Source organism: Lissotriton vulgaris, chromosome 3_2, assembly GCF_964263255.1.
Source record: "Lissotriton vulgaris chromosome 3_2, aLisVul1.2, whole genome shotgun sequence".
Classification (NCBI taxonomy): Eukaryota; Metazoa; Chordata; class Amphibia; order Caudata; family Salamandridae; genus Lissotriton; species Lissotriton vulgaris.
Window position 1 is genome coordinate 244289897 of NC_141690.1, and position 15956 is coordinate 244305852.

At 44.6% G+C, this 15956-nt stretch overlaps 1 protein-coding gene across 3 annotated transcripts in view; it reads right to left on the reverse strand.

Annotated features, from left to right (window-relative positions):
* The window catches only part of SLC4A11 (solute carrier family 4 member 11), a 1871484-nt gene that overhangs the window by 392448 nt on the left and 1463080 nt on the right, over positions 1-15956 (reverse strand). For all 3 annotated transcript variants that reach the window (XM_086964299.1, XM_086964301.1, XM_086964302.1), the window contains exon 12: positions 9200-9332. In XM_086964299.1, the coding sequence (XP_086820425.1) occupies positions 9200-9332 (133 nt within the window). The remainder of the gene's footprint in view (positions 1-9199; positions 9333-15956) is intronic.

Here is a 15956-nt window from a genome sequence, read left to right on the forward strand (position 1 = left end):
AGGATCTGTTGTGTGCGTCTCAGGTAAAATGAAAGCGCAAGTTTTGGGTCCAGACGGTGGAGCCTCTCTTTCTCTCTAGAAGTAGGCGGAAAGAAGGTGGGCAAAGTGATGGTCTGCCCGATGTGGAAGGTAGTGACAACCTTTGGCAGAAAGGATGGGCGTGTCTTGAGAACAACCTTATCCGGATGGATAGACAGAAAAGGAAGTTCACAAGAAAGAGCCTGGAGCTCACTTACCCTCCTGGCAGAGGTGATGGCAACCAGGGAAGCAGTCTTTAAAGTTAACAAATGAAGAGGGCAATTGTGAAGAGGCTTAAACGGAGCACACATTACAATTTTTAAAACCAGGTTCAAGTCCCACTGTGGCATTACGGAATAGGAGGGAAAATATGAGTAATGCCTTTGAGGAATCTTTTAACAGGGGACTTGAAAAGAGAGGGCTGATCAGGAAGCCTGAGTAAGGTTAAAATAGCAGAAATATAGCCCTTGATAGTGCCCAGAGGAAAGCCCTGCTGGGCCAAAGAAAGAAGGAACAAAAGAACTTCAGAAAGAGGGGCAGAAATGGGATCCACAGCCTTTTTTCTGTTCAGCATGCCACAAATTTGTTCCACCTGCAGGGGTATACCATCTTAGTGGAGGTACGCCTGGCTGCCATAATGACATTACAGACTTCAGGAGGAAATTCTAAAGGAATCAACTGACGCCGCTCAATCTCCACACAAAGAGGTGGAGTCTGGACAGGTTCGGGTGGAGGACCGTTACCTGCTGCTGCGACAGAAGTTCCCCCAAAGAGGCAGTCGGATCGGGGAATCGATGGTCATACTGAGTAGCTCGGGATACCAAACTCTTAAAGCCCAGTCCGGACTTGGGCCCGGTCGCACCTCATCTTCTTCAGCACTCTGGGCAGAAGTAGTATAGGCGTTAAGGCGTACAACAGACCGCAACTCCATTTGCGACGAAAAGCGGTGCCTAGCGAGTGCCGCCTTGGAAATTCCAATGCACTGAACTGCTGACATTGCATGTTCTCTTCGGTGGCGAATAGATCTAACCAAGGCTTTCCCCACTGTTGAAAGAGACCTTGTGCAACGTCAGAGTAAAGATGCCATTTGTGTTCCATCATGCACCTGCAGCTGAGTTCGTCTGCCCTGGCGTTCAGTGAACCTGCCAGGTGTTGAACCACCAGGGAAATGCTCTGATGTTCCAGCCATGTCCAAAGGTCCAGGGCATCATAACATAGGGTCCATGACCCCACCCCGCACTGTTTGTTGCAGTACCACATGGCGGTGGTGCTTTCTTTGAACACCTGCACTACTCTTCCCTTGACAGAGGGAAGGAATGCCTTCAGTGCAAGTCGGATCACCCAAAGCTCCAGAAGGTTGATATGGAGCTTTGACTCCACTGAAGACCAGAGGCATCTTATCTCCGCCTCTCCCATGTGGCCCCCGATCCCAGGAGGGACGCACCAGTCACCACTGTGTGCTTCAATTGGGGAAGGGAGAGGGATCTGCCATTGACCCAATGCCGGTTCGTGGGCCACCACTGCAGCTGTAATCGGACAGGTTCCCCTGATGCTGGAACTTCAGGTCCCACTGCAAAGCCTGCATATGCCATCTGGCATGAGTGACCAGCTGGATGCAGGGGGCCATAAGGCCCAGCAGCCTCAGGGTCATCCTGACCAAAACCCAGGATAGAGGCTTAAAGATCGGAATCATAGCCTGAATATCCTGGACTCGCTGTTTGGGAGGATTGGCCCGAAAGTGCATCGTATCCAGAACCGCCACAATGAAGAGGAGCTTCTGAGAGGGAATCGGGTGCAACTTCGGCACATTGATGGAGAACCCCAGCAGGTGCAGGAGGTCGGCCGTAGTCTGGAGGTGGGAGATGACTGTCCGGGGCGAGCCTGCCTTCAACAGCTAGTCGTCGAGATAGGGAAAGACTGGAACCCCTGATCTGCGCAGCTGAGCTGCGACCACCGCCATCACTTTTGGCCACGGGGAGCACAGTGGACTTCCGTAAATAACGCTGATGGGCCGGCAGGACAGGAATGTGGAAATATGTGTCCTGCAAATCCAACACTACCGTCCAGTCTCCAGGGTCGAGGGCAGACAAGACCTGAGCCAGAGTTAACATCTTGAACTTCTTCAGGAGGAAGTGATTCACGTCCTTGAGGTCCAAGATAGGACGCAGGCCCTTGTCCTTCTTGGGCACCAGAAAGTAGTGGGAATAACAACCACGTCATACTTATGGCAAAGGAAGGCACTCAATGGCCCCCTTGGCCAAGAGGGCCGCGACTTCCTGTTGAAGTGCAAAGTGATCCCCCGACATGCAGGGATCCAGCGGTGGCATGGGTGGAGGGGTAGTCTCCATGGTGAGGGAGTAGCCCCTTCGGACTATTTGTAAAACCCACCTGTCTGAATTGATGGTGCGCCAGTGGGGGAGGTGATGGCGAATCCTGCCGCCCATTGGCGTTTGATGGGCCTGAAAGACTGGACTAGGAAGGTTTGGAGGCAGTGGTGACCGGGGTGGAGGTGGGCTGGGCCACCTCGGCAGGTTCCACGTCTGTGGCCGCACTGAGATTGTTGCTGCACAAGCCTGTGGCTCTGAAGCGAACAACAGGAGCAAAAAGCGGAAGGCGGAGGAGGGCGCGTGGCGGAAAGGCCCAAGGACTTGGCAGAGTCCTTAAAGCGCTCCAACGTCTGCTTTGTTGCTAAAAAGGGAAACGCCATCAAAGGGCATGTTCATCAGGGTGTTCTGGACATCCCCAGAGAAACCAATAGTCCTCAGCCAGGCGTGGCAACGGAGCGTTACTGTCGTGGAAATTGCATAGCGCGACGGGAAGTCTGAGGGTGATGGCGCTTATCGATTTCTTGTGATGCTTCGCCTTACCTGACCCAGAGAACGAAGACTTCGATCTTGACGAACAATGGTGGTGGCTCCGCGACCGGTCCCCCGACCTCCCACGGGACAGGGACCTTGAATGGCGAAGAGCCGAATGCATAACTTCCAGCAACTTTCGGGACCGCTCCCGCAAAGTTGTAGGTGCCACACCCCAGCAGTCGGGGTACGACTTGGGATCGTGGTCGCACCCCTGGCAGTAGAGACATACGCCGTGCGGGTCAGTCACCGACATCATGCGATGACCGTCCCCGCATGACTTGAGGCTGGGCATCCTTACGGCACCAGGAGTTCATCAACTCGAAAAAAAGAGACAAAAAGGCCTTGAAAAACTCAGTCAAAAAGTGACTTGGGGTACGGCTCTCTCCAGATCTGCGCTTGCTGGCACGGAAAAAGAAAGAACGGACGTCAGCGCGCGAGGGCGGCGTCTACCTAGCTGCCGCGACGTCATCTCGGCGACCATGACTCCAACGACTGATGCGGAGCCGCACAACGCCACCTTCCGACACGCAGGGGTACAGCTGATGAAAACTTTCTAGATCCAGTCTGAGGCCTGGGGGTAATGCTAAGGTAAGGAATCTATCACTAACTTGTTTCTTTCAGATATTGATTTCTTAACCATGCCAGGTTGTCAAATATCTAGGAGCCACACTACTCTAAAGGGAGAAATGTATCCAACTTAGGAAATATGCTGTGAGCCTGAAGTTACCAAGTGGAGTAACGTAAGCAAAGATTTCACGCATTTCACAAGCGTGTATATATTCATGCGAAGACTCACCTAAAAACTTTTCTATGTCCTCTAATAGGGCTTCTAATAGGCAGTATTTGTAGAATAGAGACTAGACTACAGAAAATATTCAAACACAGATTTTGGTAACACTCAGTAAAAGCATAGAACCATTTATAGGTGCCTGTGTTGGTAATGTTCCACAGCACTGCGTAGATGCATTCCTTTTATCTTTCACTTCCTATTTCAATCTTCATTTAGCAGTAAAATGCTGATCAACTTTCACCTTCGGAAAGCTTGTTTCATTTAGACAGATGTTACAGCTAAAGTTTCCCTCAGGTGGTTTGACATCATGACATTTCTCCTTCATTCAAACTCCTAAGAGGAACTTAACCTGTAGCATGGACTCTGAATGCTGCAGAACAATTCATATGGTGAAGTAGGCAAGAGTTGGTTGCAGGAAGACAGCAACTTCCGAGTGGCAAACCCACATATACTGCTGAAATTGGCAAAAAAAATCCAGGACGACATAAAGCTTAGTTAAGGGAATTATGGTTGTGTAGGGCGCTTCAGAAGTCATTGGATAGAAACTTTACTGGGCTTTCAAAGGAAGGACAATCACAAACAGTGAGGGATGGGGAATTCATATCGCCCGACGCCCAGGACATATTGTTTGCTGACAGGGACAACAAGTCTTTATGTTTTTATTGTCCCTCGGACAAGTAGGCTCAACTTTCTGCAGCAAAAACCTTTCACAGCACAGAAGACTTAAAATCCTTCTAACCGGCTTCCAAATGCGTGCTGAGTTTATTGACATAACTTTCTAAGACTTAATAGCCCTTTGAATTTCCGACAATGCCCAGAAGTGCTTCCCTCCTTTCTGACCACAGCGCGCGGCACTGACATCTCTTTGAAGGTTGCAGGGCTGTCCTGGCGTACGCGTTTGGAAAAGAAAAAAAAACGTCTCTGCTTACACGGTTTCATTCCGGGTGCAAGGCTGCCACTCACAACTGCACTCTGAAGGCATTTAGGCCCGTCACCGTTGCTTGTAACCAGAATGCGCAAGTACTGCCTTTCACAATAATCCTGTGTTTCTGAGTCTCTGCACTCCCCAAAGCCTGCCTCTGTGGCCCCTTCCTTCAGAGGTCATTGCCCTTGTGCCTTTGGTGTAAAGCACTCGGCCTATCACCATCAGCAGCAGAAATCGCGGCTGCTCTCACCACCACTGTAGCTATTAAGGGGCTCATCGGAGCTATTATCAGATCTGAGCCCACTAGGTAAGAGGCAGCAAAGGAACAGTAAAATATAAATGGTAAAGTTGCCTTTTCTGTAAACTTTGACGGTCGACAAAATATTGTGCCCAGCCCCACATCAAAAAAGTGTTGTCAAAATCCACTTTTTGATGTGGGGGCTCGCACAATGTTATAACATGTAGTTTATGGAAAATGAATCTTTACAAATTTCGACTTAAGCATTTATATTTATATTTTTACCATGCTGTTGCTGCCTCTCTTACCTAGTGGACTGAGTTCTGATAAAAAACATTTTAGACCTATTTATTTATGCGTGTGTTTGTGAGCATGGGCACATTCTTTTATAGGATTCTGACAACACTTTTTATTGTTTTAGTGAATTGAAAGCTTGTGAGGTTCTAATGCTAAATCTACTGATTAAGGGACCCCCACCAATAAAACCTGGGGCATCGTGAACCCCTCTCTATAGCAGCTATACCAGAGTTTTTTATGGGCCTCTCATCTGCAACTTGACAGATTAGAGACCATGATTAACTAAAAGAAAAAAAGATGGGTTGCTAGAAAAGGCAGAGAAGGGTGGAAAAGGGGCAAAGGATAGATGAGTGGGTGAATGTATGGGTGGATGAAAGGATGGATGGATGGATGGTTGGGTGAAAGGGTGGATGGGCATGTGAAAGGATAGATGGATAATTGGGTGACGGGATGGGTGGATGAGTGGGTGAAAAGATGGGTGGGTGAGAGAATGAGGGCTTTGTGTATGTGAGTGAAAGAATGTGTAGCTGGGTGGATGAAATGTTGACAAAATAAAAGGAAATCCGAGATGGATGGATGGATGGATCGGTGGGTAAAATGATGGCAGAGTAAATAAAAGTCTGAATGGATAGAAGGATTTCATAGTAATTTAAAATCTGAAAGGATGGATGTATGGCAAAGTAAATGAAAATCTGAGAGGATGGATGAATGGCAACGTAAATTCAAATTTGAGAGGATGGATGGATGAATAAATGAATGGCAAAGGAACAATTGATGGCTGAAAGGCTTTATTGATTGATGGGTAAGTCAAATGATGGATGCATGGGTGGATGGATGCGTGCATAGATAGTGGATGGGTGAACAGATGGGTAGATGTATAGAATGGCCAATAGATGGATGTAATGGGGAAGAGTGAATGATTGAAATAATGAACGGATGATAGAATGTAAAGGTGAAATGGTGGACATGAGCAGATGTGGCATGAAATAATAATGGATAGATGCTTGGATGGAAGTGACAAAGGAGTTTTAGGGAGGTTCGAGCTCACTTACATCACTTGCTTGGTGCTGTCAGAGGATTGGTCAAAGTGGGGGGTATTTTAATTTTCTGGCCACTCCCTGGAATAAAATCATCAAAGGGCTCTTCCCTTTACTTAGTAGCAGAGTACCACTGTAAATCACACACCATAATGATCTCCTCATTTTATAAGAACACCACCTACGCATCACTCAGCATATAGAGGATACTTACCTGTGCAAATGGAATAAGCTGTGCAAGTGTGGGCTGTACAACGCTTGATTTATGTAATATACTGAAGATGCTAGGAACAATAGTAAAGCAAGGCTCAACTATGTCTTGAGGTCCACACGGTACCTGAGCTACACTGCATATGATCTTTACAGTGACCTGTGCAGGACATGAGCTGTATAATCTGTATGAACAGTGCTGTGCATCATTCATGTAAGGGGAAGGGATAGTGCATGAGGGAATTGTTACATAGAAGGTGTAAACTGTATGATGAGCTGCACTACATCCCCCCCATTGCCTAAGAAACAATTTGGTAGTTTCTCATGGAAATAATATAGTGACAAATTTGCCTTTGTTTGCTAGAGGTATGGTCGCCCACAGTTTATTGGTCTTGTCGGTGTGCTAATGTTTAAAACAAAATTGTGTAACATGTTCATGGGTCAAGTGCATTAAGGTTGCGTAGAGAGTTAAAGTCAGATACATTCAAAAACAGTGAGCAGGAATCTCAGCTTGCATTACTGACAGGGGTTCCAATAAAAGCAGGTGTTCAATTGTCTGCTACATTTACATGTTGTGGCTGTGAGTATTGTTTGCAAAGGCTCCTTTATTGTATGCAGGTGTATATAGAAGAATGGAAGCAAGATTGGTGATTTCATTTTGAAAACGGACAATGTACCCCAAACAATGTGCTCCTTGAAAAAGGGATGAAAAGAGCAAAATATTTGCAACTTAAAAATGGCTGTTGTGTGCAGAAAGCTACAATGCAGGGTTTGAAAACATTAACTACCATTGCACCCAGGAATCATTTAACACATCAGCGTTGGTGCATGTCAATATTTTAAAACCATAATAAAGGCAAATCAAGGTAAAACTACTTAAAAAAATTAATTAGAGGCCCTACTTATAACAGAATGTAACAAATCTGGATCCACAGATCTATTAAATTGCATGGGTGCAGAATTACGACTTTCAGAAATTCATAAGAGTTTACATAAGTTGGCCTGAAAACCTACAACAATTCCATGTTCCTAAACACACTCTTTACAAACATATAATGTATTACCTTTTTCAGGGTGCAGAGGGGGTTAGAGAGGAGTTTGTGGTGCTGTTAAACAATGTACGTTACACGCATGCACACATTTGCACTGAAATCCAGGTCTGGAAAAAACAACTCTTTTTGCTAGTGAATACTTTTATAGGTACAAAACCAATCTTTGTATGTCTAAGCCAAACTTGCAGGTATTGATAGCTTACTTTTTGACTCTGGAACTAGATCGCCTACAAATTGTTGCCACACTATGAAAGTCTACGTATTGGATATCGTGCTTGGTATATGATCACAATTCTAGCAAACCAGGGAACCAAGGTAGAGTGAGACGAAGGGAACTGTCCAAAACTACAATGTGGACACTCAGACAGGGGCAGTCTCCTTGATCCTCAGTTGTTAACCTCTTGGCTGCTAATGACAAGGGTAACTCGTCATGCACTTTTGATTGATTTCAATGGAAATTAGATGAGAAGTAAAATATTGCCTTAGCAGCCAAGAGGTTAACTGAGGCACTGGACTACAAGTAGAATCTAAGTTTATTTACAGTAACATTTTGTGGAAATGAGTGAATTTTTACATAATTTATAATTATCAGGGTAGTGTGTCTACAAGTCTTTTCCTCAGGCAAGAAAGAGAGCAATGATACAATTAGAGCAGTGAACTTCAATGTAATAAAAGTGCTGACATATTCAGAGGCTTACCATGACCTTGAACAGAGCTCACTTAAACAGAGTCTGTGAATATTCAAATATTTGACATAAAAACCTAGTGTGTTGAGGGTCCTGTACAATCAGAAAGGTAGCTGAACAGAGCAAAGTAAGAATACAAATGATGATGTAAAATGAGCCCTGGCATAATCAGAGAGGCTGCTATCCAAGCTCTTATATGAGAATGCAGTTATAAATTGAAACCTCATTGTTTGGTACCAAATGGGACAAGTAGACTTTTTTTACGGGACAAGTAGATTTTTTTACAGGACCAGTAGATTTCTGAAACATCTTGTCCTATGGACAAGAAGATATTTTATAAAATTCCACACCTCTAAGTGTTGGTTATCAGAATGGTTATGACGACAGCCTGATGTGAATGTATGGGAAACTAAAAGAAAGTGAAGAATGATGTTCAGAAATTAGGTGTTTCATCTGCCTGCAAATGTCAGATTGGAAAAAACAAAAAACTGTCAATCGCTACTCTCGCTTTCTTCCCCTGAAGAACTATATTGGAAAAGCATTCAACAACTGAATTTATTTCATCCACTCCACCGCTATATCTGCAGCCAAGGTAGTGATCCGTCCCTCTGATGTGCCCCCGTCTCCTGGTGCTAGGGTTGTTCAGCACATTATATGTTTCTCATTATAGTAGACCCTAAAATCTAGTAGTCTGCAGCAATCCCCCTCCCCCTATCCAGTTGGGTTGGTTAAATCATAAAAGCAGCCAGTCCCTCAATGATGAATACCAGAGTGCCATTTTCAATCTTTCGTGGAGAGGTTGAGAAAGTATTAATGCATCCATCAAGGGCAAAAAGTCCATAATTGCTACCATCTTCTTACCCGTCTATGGCTCAAAATCATAAACATTTTGGGAAGTGAGGGGAAAGAACAGGCAAATTAAGTTGATGCTCAGGATAACAGAAGAAATATCCATAAAAAGGTTAGTAAAACAAAAATGTATAGTCATCACATTTCTTACCAACTTCAAATAGTATATTTAACCTATTAAAATTAACTAAAGACACTAATACAGAGACAAATGAAATATGCATCAAACAGAAATTTACCTTTTAAAGAGCTTCATTAACAGACTGCAGTTAAATAGGGCGTATAACACAAGGAAGCAACTGTTCCATAGCCCTGTCCAGGCATAGAAAGCTTTAAAATCCAAATTGTAGTCATCACAGATGCCTCTAATCACTGCAAAAGCAAAAAACATTCATTTGTGTAACTGTATTTTCTGTATTACAAAGAGATTAGAAGTGTCAAATAGAAAAACCAATAATAAGGTACTGACAATTTTAAAGATGGGAACTGGCAATTGAATCAAAACCTGTATTAAGAATAGAAGAGCAGTCAAATATAGTGGGGAAATCAGAGTTAGCCCGAAACCGGTCCTAGGATGCTCGTTTCCAGTCCAGGGAAGACATGGCTTGGCCGTTCGGACTGGACTGTTCCCATTAGGCACATGGTCAAGACTGATTTGCATATAGCAGTGTCTGAACTGGGGTGGCAAAGTATAGCTGTGTCTGAACTGGGGTGGCGAAGTGAGCTAAAGAACGATGATGGATTCAACCCAGATCTGTGACAGTGGGTGAGTGTCTGAAAAGTTTTAGCGCTCCGTCCATCATCTCCTTGTGTTTGCCTTGAAATTAAGGATACAACAATGTAAATCGAAATGGTAAACTAATGTAATAGAAAGCATAGAAAGAGCAGTAGAGTAAAATAAGGGAATAAAGTACGAACATTTAAATAGAAAGAAAAATAAAAGCTTGAGCACATAAGCAAAGAAATTGAACTGGAAAAAGAAAACCAATATTGTCAGATAAAGATCGCATAGTGGAAACGAGCAAGAACAGAAAGAAAGCAAAGGAAACTATTAAAGATTAGATTTAAAACAAATTAGTAAACAGTTGGAACACTGCAGAACATTAAACATTTCACTGCTTTGGTCAGACAGTATAAAAACAGTGAGAAACTTTTCCCTTGCCCTACCTATTTCTAGTACTGACTAGCCTCAGCATCAAGTGAAGTAAACACCCTGTGAAGCATGTGCCCCCCTCCACTATAGGATCATGGTCCTGAGTCATGCTCCACTGGACACTGCAATGAGCTCTATGCACATTGAGCACCTGTTCGCCATTTAAAATACTTGTATTGATGTGTGTGGATGGTGCACAATGCAATCGATAACCTACACCCGGCACTTGAGTGATGAAGTGCCACATGTACACTGATAAAAAAAAGTACCTAAGAAAAGAACCCTATATGTATTTTTGTATTCATGAACCTTTAGTTAGGTTACCAGAATCATGTAGTGGATTTATACCATTTGTAGGATTTTGCATCAGCTATGACGATACAAAAAAATAGCCACGAATACGATTGGTATATAAAATAGTAAAAAATGCTACCTGTCAATAGATGGAAAAAAGGAATAAACGAAGGGAGTTGGAAGCTGGAAGTGAAAGCTTTAGAGTGATCACAGCCACTCGAAATTTAAAATCCAGAAGTTCAAGTTCAAGGAATCTTTATTCGATGATTAAAAATCACCATCAAAGCACATACATATTTACATGCATAAAAAGTCATTAAACATTTTCAAGATCCTAACTAAAATATTAATATTAACACGGAACACCAAGCAAGGCAAAGGGTACAACACATTAAGAAAAAGGGAGATCAGGAACACATCATTCATCTCCCCTAGTTAACCTTAAGCGGACCGCCACTTTGATAAAATTCATTATACAACACAGCGTTAACGGGTCCGTTGCTTTTTGTAAAAAGACTAATGCCTCCCTGGCATGTTCTAATTTGGCTTGTTTTAAAACTTTTACTAAGAATCTGCGCCTGGGCATTGTAAAAAAAGGGCAGAGTAAAACAAAGTGAAGGGAATCCTGCGGAGACCTATTGTCGAAGCCGCAGGATCCCTTCTGTTCAATTGATGTTGAAAACCCTGCTGGTGATGCCAACATAAATGGCAGTAGGTTAAATCTAAAACGGCACATCATAAATCTGTCCTGTGCATTGTGCATAAGATACAAATATGGCTCCATTCCCTCAACGCTCTTAACCAGGTTATGGGCCCTCACTGTCTTTTTAAGCCCTTCAGCCTCCGCTCTGCATTGACATTTCAACTCTAGAAAAGTTTTTTTTACTTGCATCTTATGCTGGGCTACAATTGTTGCAGGGTTGGTGAAGAGATTCCCAAAGCCTAGTTCCTCTAGAGTGTTCTTTACATAATTGAGCCAGGGTATTCGCATACATTTGTCCCTCTCTAAACAATCCATTAAGATTTCCCTGCTTAGAGACGCATCAGGGTTAACCCAAATTTTTAACCACGCCGCCTAAGTTTTACCAAATCATCTAGGTGCGGCCTCCCTAATTCCCTGTGTACTATGAAGCCAGCAGTACTTGGGGGTACCCTCAGGATGGTTTTTAGGTATTTATTTTCTTCCCGTTGAATTCTTGTGGTATTAACAAAGCCCCATACTTCTGCCCCATAAATTACTTTAGAGCAGGATATGGAGCTGTACAGGTTCATCACCTGTTCCGGGCTCCATCTACCTAACCTCCTGCCATAGCTTGCTATTGCCCCATTAGACGCGATCATTTTGCTGCAACGCTCCTCAACCAGGGAGTTTAACTGTAAGGCGCCATCAAAAGTTACACCTAGATAAGGAAACGTTTTAACCTCTTCTATTATGTGACTTCCTATTCTGTAAGTAAATTTAGAGGAGGATTTTTTACCAGCCAGGAGCACATTGGATTTACCCAGGTTAACAAAAAGATCTAGGGCACCCATGAACTTAACGAACCCGTCAATCAAGATTTGTAAGCTTCTGGGTGTGCGTGCAATCAGGACTGCGTCATCTGCGTAAAGCAGAGCGGGAATTTGACGCGACCCCACCCTTGGGCAATCTACCTTTAAATCTAACAAAAACTGCTCCAGATTATTAATATAAAGGGAGAACAAAAAAGGGGCGAGAATGCAACCTTGCCGGACTCCGCTCTTGCAGGGGAAAGAATCGGTCAACCCCCCCCCTCCCTGTTAAATTGAACCCTGGCCGAGGTGTCACTATGAAGTTCCCTTAGTATGTTAATTAGGCCACTCTCTATCCCCATATGAGACATCATGTCCCAAAGTGTGTCCCTGTTGACGTGATCAAATGCCGCTGCCAAATCCATAAAAATCCAGAAAGAACCATCAGTTCTCTGCTATGAACTGAATCCTGTTTTTAATGGACTGTTGATTAATGATATAAAGGCAAGGAGAAGGGATCAGTTATAGTTTGGCTGTGTGATGATTTTTTTGACAGGACTCATGCCTCTTCACAGGTTCTGTGGAAGGCTTCTATTTCCACATCCAAGTAGGACACAGTAATTTCTGGTGTCTCATTCCAGAATATGCATAACTTTCAGCATTTTCATATCTCTTTTGTAGATCACACCTGGCCCAACCTGACACCCCCCCCCCAAACGGATTTATGCCCTGGGACACCAGGTACACTCTCAATCAGATTGTTTCTTTTTTATAGACTGGATGCCCTCAGTTTCTAATCTGCCACCTCTGGTACTCATCATTAAGGTTGAAATATATTCTTCATTCCCAGATAATTTTGGGCAGGAAAAGCAGGCCTAGAACAATTAAAGATGAAATCTTAACAGGCACACAGTCAGAGTTTGGGAGTTACGACTGGCGAACTAATTTCACGCTTGAATTTTTCCACTGCCTTGGACTACAAAACAAAGTACGGAATTGAGTGCTGCATCTTTAGTCATTGTTTGAAAATAAATGCATTTCAAGATCTTTTGACTGGAAGCCTATCAATTAGCAACGGGTGCAAACATTTAAACTGCTCCTGCAAAGAAGACTGTTCGCACCAACTGGGTATGACTTTGCTGTTGGCCCTGTATATGGGATTGGAAAGCTACCTTCCAGATTATCTTTCAGTTATTAGCTTCTGCGGCAGACTCGCTATAGTTTCACAGTGAGCATCAGCTATGCATAATTAAATGACCTTCTGGAATCTCATTTAAAGTGGTACCAGATGTTTAACCCAGAAAATACTCAGGATTTTTTTTTGACAACGTGTTACATTTGTGTTTACCCATATTAGTAATAGTAGGAACTGCATCCTTCCAAACAATGTGGTGGACTGGTTCCCTTAGTCACTTTAACAGTTCTGCTATGTGCTGATCTATGGAAAAGGCTACATAACGGCTACTATCCAGAGACTATATTATCTTTTTCTTCTTCCTTTATCAATCGATACATTTTTTACCCTTTAGATTCTTCTAAACGATAGAATGATCTGCTTATATTTCTTTTCACTGGGGTCATTCAGTGGATATAAAGCGCTAAACTCAATAGGTTATAAATCTTGAGGCAACCTCACCCCACCGTACAGTGCAACAAACTCTGAACTGTCTAGGTTCCTCCAATGCACTTCAAACAGTGCTCCAACTGTCTGGTGATTGAATGAATAGAGGCAGCAGAGCCCCCTCCGTCCAGTTCATCAAGGTATCAGAGGAGCATAGGAAGATATCCCCAAGGGCCTTCTCTAAACAGGAGCAAGGTAATGCTTTTAATCACTTCCTGTATGGGTCTAGAATTAATGTATTAACTGGAGTAGAGGTAACTGATGTGTTCTGTTTGTAAACAATAGCCTGGACTGTTTGATATATTACCGAGTGATGATTAAAGATGAGCATTGTGCATGGACTGCAGAATTGTTTAGGAGATTGAGCTGTTGCCCATTGTATGTACATTTTGGCAAATTATATGGTTTTAAAGTTGCATAGCTAAAGGCTATGTTGCGTGGGTGGGTGTGAGATGGTTTGACTAGTGTCTTCTGCAGATTTGACAAGGTAAAGCTAGGTGTGGAATGGCGTACACTGTTTGGGAGTTATTGCTTACTTTAGGCACAACTGATAATCCTTGGCCTTTGCTGGATAACTTGGTGAGCTGTAGGAATGAATCAAGTAGTACAAGACTAATTAATCTGTTCGACCAGTCTAATAGCAAGAATATCTGCCACAAAACATAGCACAAATGAATATTTGCTTCACTGCATAATTTGTCACAGCACATCGGACGCAACTTCATGACAATGATAGTAAATTCTGTTAGTCAACAAACATGTTCATGTGATGCACTGAGAGTGCTGAGAGAGATTATCTAAATTAGTAGGCAGAGCAAGTTTGGTGTGCTGATGCCCAGAGAAACACTCCCCTTTGGGAACCAGTGGATAGTGGAGGAATCTTCATGCCGATGAGGAACAAAACCCACATGCGAGCAGATACTACTGAATTCCTAATGGGGCGAGAACAAGACAAACATTTTACTTCTCTTTGATAATGCTCTTTCTGGTGAATATTCCCCTTTAGAACATTTCCTAGACACCAGACTAGATCAAGAGGATTTCACAGCGATGCTGCTGCACGCTGCTAGGTGGTACCGTGAGGATCCGCACTGGCTTCACTTTGCCCCAGAAGCGAAGGAGGGGAGTCTCAAAAAATTATTAACCCAGCACGCCAACTTCAGTTTCTCGCTCTTTCTGTGCCTTCAGGCGCAGAGAACAAAACTATTATCAGCACCAGTGTACAGATCTCTAATTTGGGATCTCTTTAGGTGACAAAAAGAGACCACTCTATAGAACAGAGAGGTGGGAGAGAAGGAAATAAGTATAAGTAACTTACCCGTAGTCCTAGTTTTCTTCCCGTGGAATAAGCATTGAATACTCCCGCCCACGTGCGGGAACACAAGAGCATATATGAAATACAAGTAGGTGCCGGTAGTGATGCCCGGGTTCAAACCCTGCGTCGACTGCAACCGACTGATGTCGGTTACCGACCCCCATCGCAGGGAGGACTGTGGTGGGCTTGGACTAAATGCCCATCAGAGCGTCAGTGAAGGCCTCATTAAACTGCAGCAGAGGCTCCGAAGAGCTAACTGGCGGTTGAAGCACCTCGGTGAGGAGGTTATTCTTCACGGCCGCTGCAGGGAGCTCAAGGCCCAAGGCCTTGGCCGCCTTGCGCAGGACCACAGCATAAGTAGCTCCCTCGTCCATAGCCACGGAAGGAGGAGAGAGAAAACCAGTGTCATGGGAAGTGTCTAGACCACTGGCCTCCCCTAGCTCATCTGCCCAGTCCTGATTTAACTGGCATGGTTGTGCCTGAGGGTCCTCAGACCCCTCCTAGTCTTCCCCTTCATCCGTGTTCTGATAAACAGGCAGAAATGACGGAGTTGGGGAGTAGGTGAACAACTCACCAGTCGGCATCGGAGACTGCGCCGATTGGCGCAGGTCCGACGCCGGGGCTGGCGTCGCCCGAGGACGGCACCGGTGGTGGCTCTGAGGGGGTCGGCGCAGGCGGGGGAGTCTTGAGGTCAACCGGCGTCGACTGGGATCCAGGCCTGGAGCCCACAGGGCCGTAGCCACTGACAACACAGGGCTAGGACCCCCAGTAGGACCCACGGGCCCGAAGGCACGTCGGCAGGGACCGACGGCAGAAAGAGAGTCCTCATGGCCACAAGGAAGTCTCGAATCTGCTCCAGAGTAGCATTGAGTCCATGCACCAGAGGGTGTGGCGCTGGATGAGACTGTGCGGGCTACGCCAGAGCCGCGAGGGCAGCGCCACCTGAGCCCTCTGCCGTGTCACGCGCCTGGCGAGGGGAGGGATGAAGAACGATGGTGTTTCTTCGACTTCTTTTTGCCATGCCTCGACTTACCGGAGTGCGAGGACTTGGATCCCGACGATCGGTGATGACTCCGGATCCGCGACAGGTCCCTCAACTTCCTCCTCAACCGGGACCTCGAG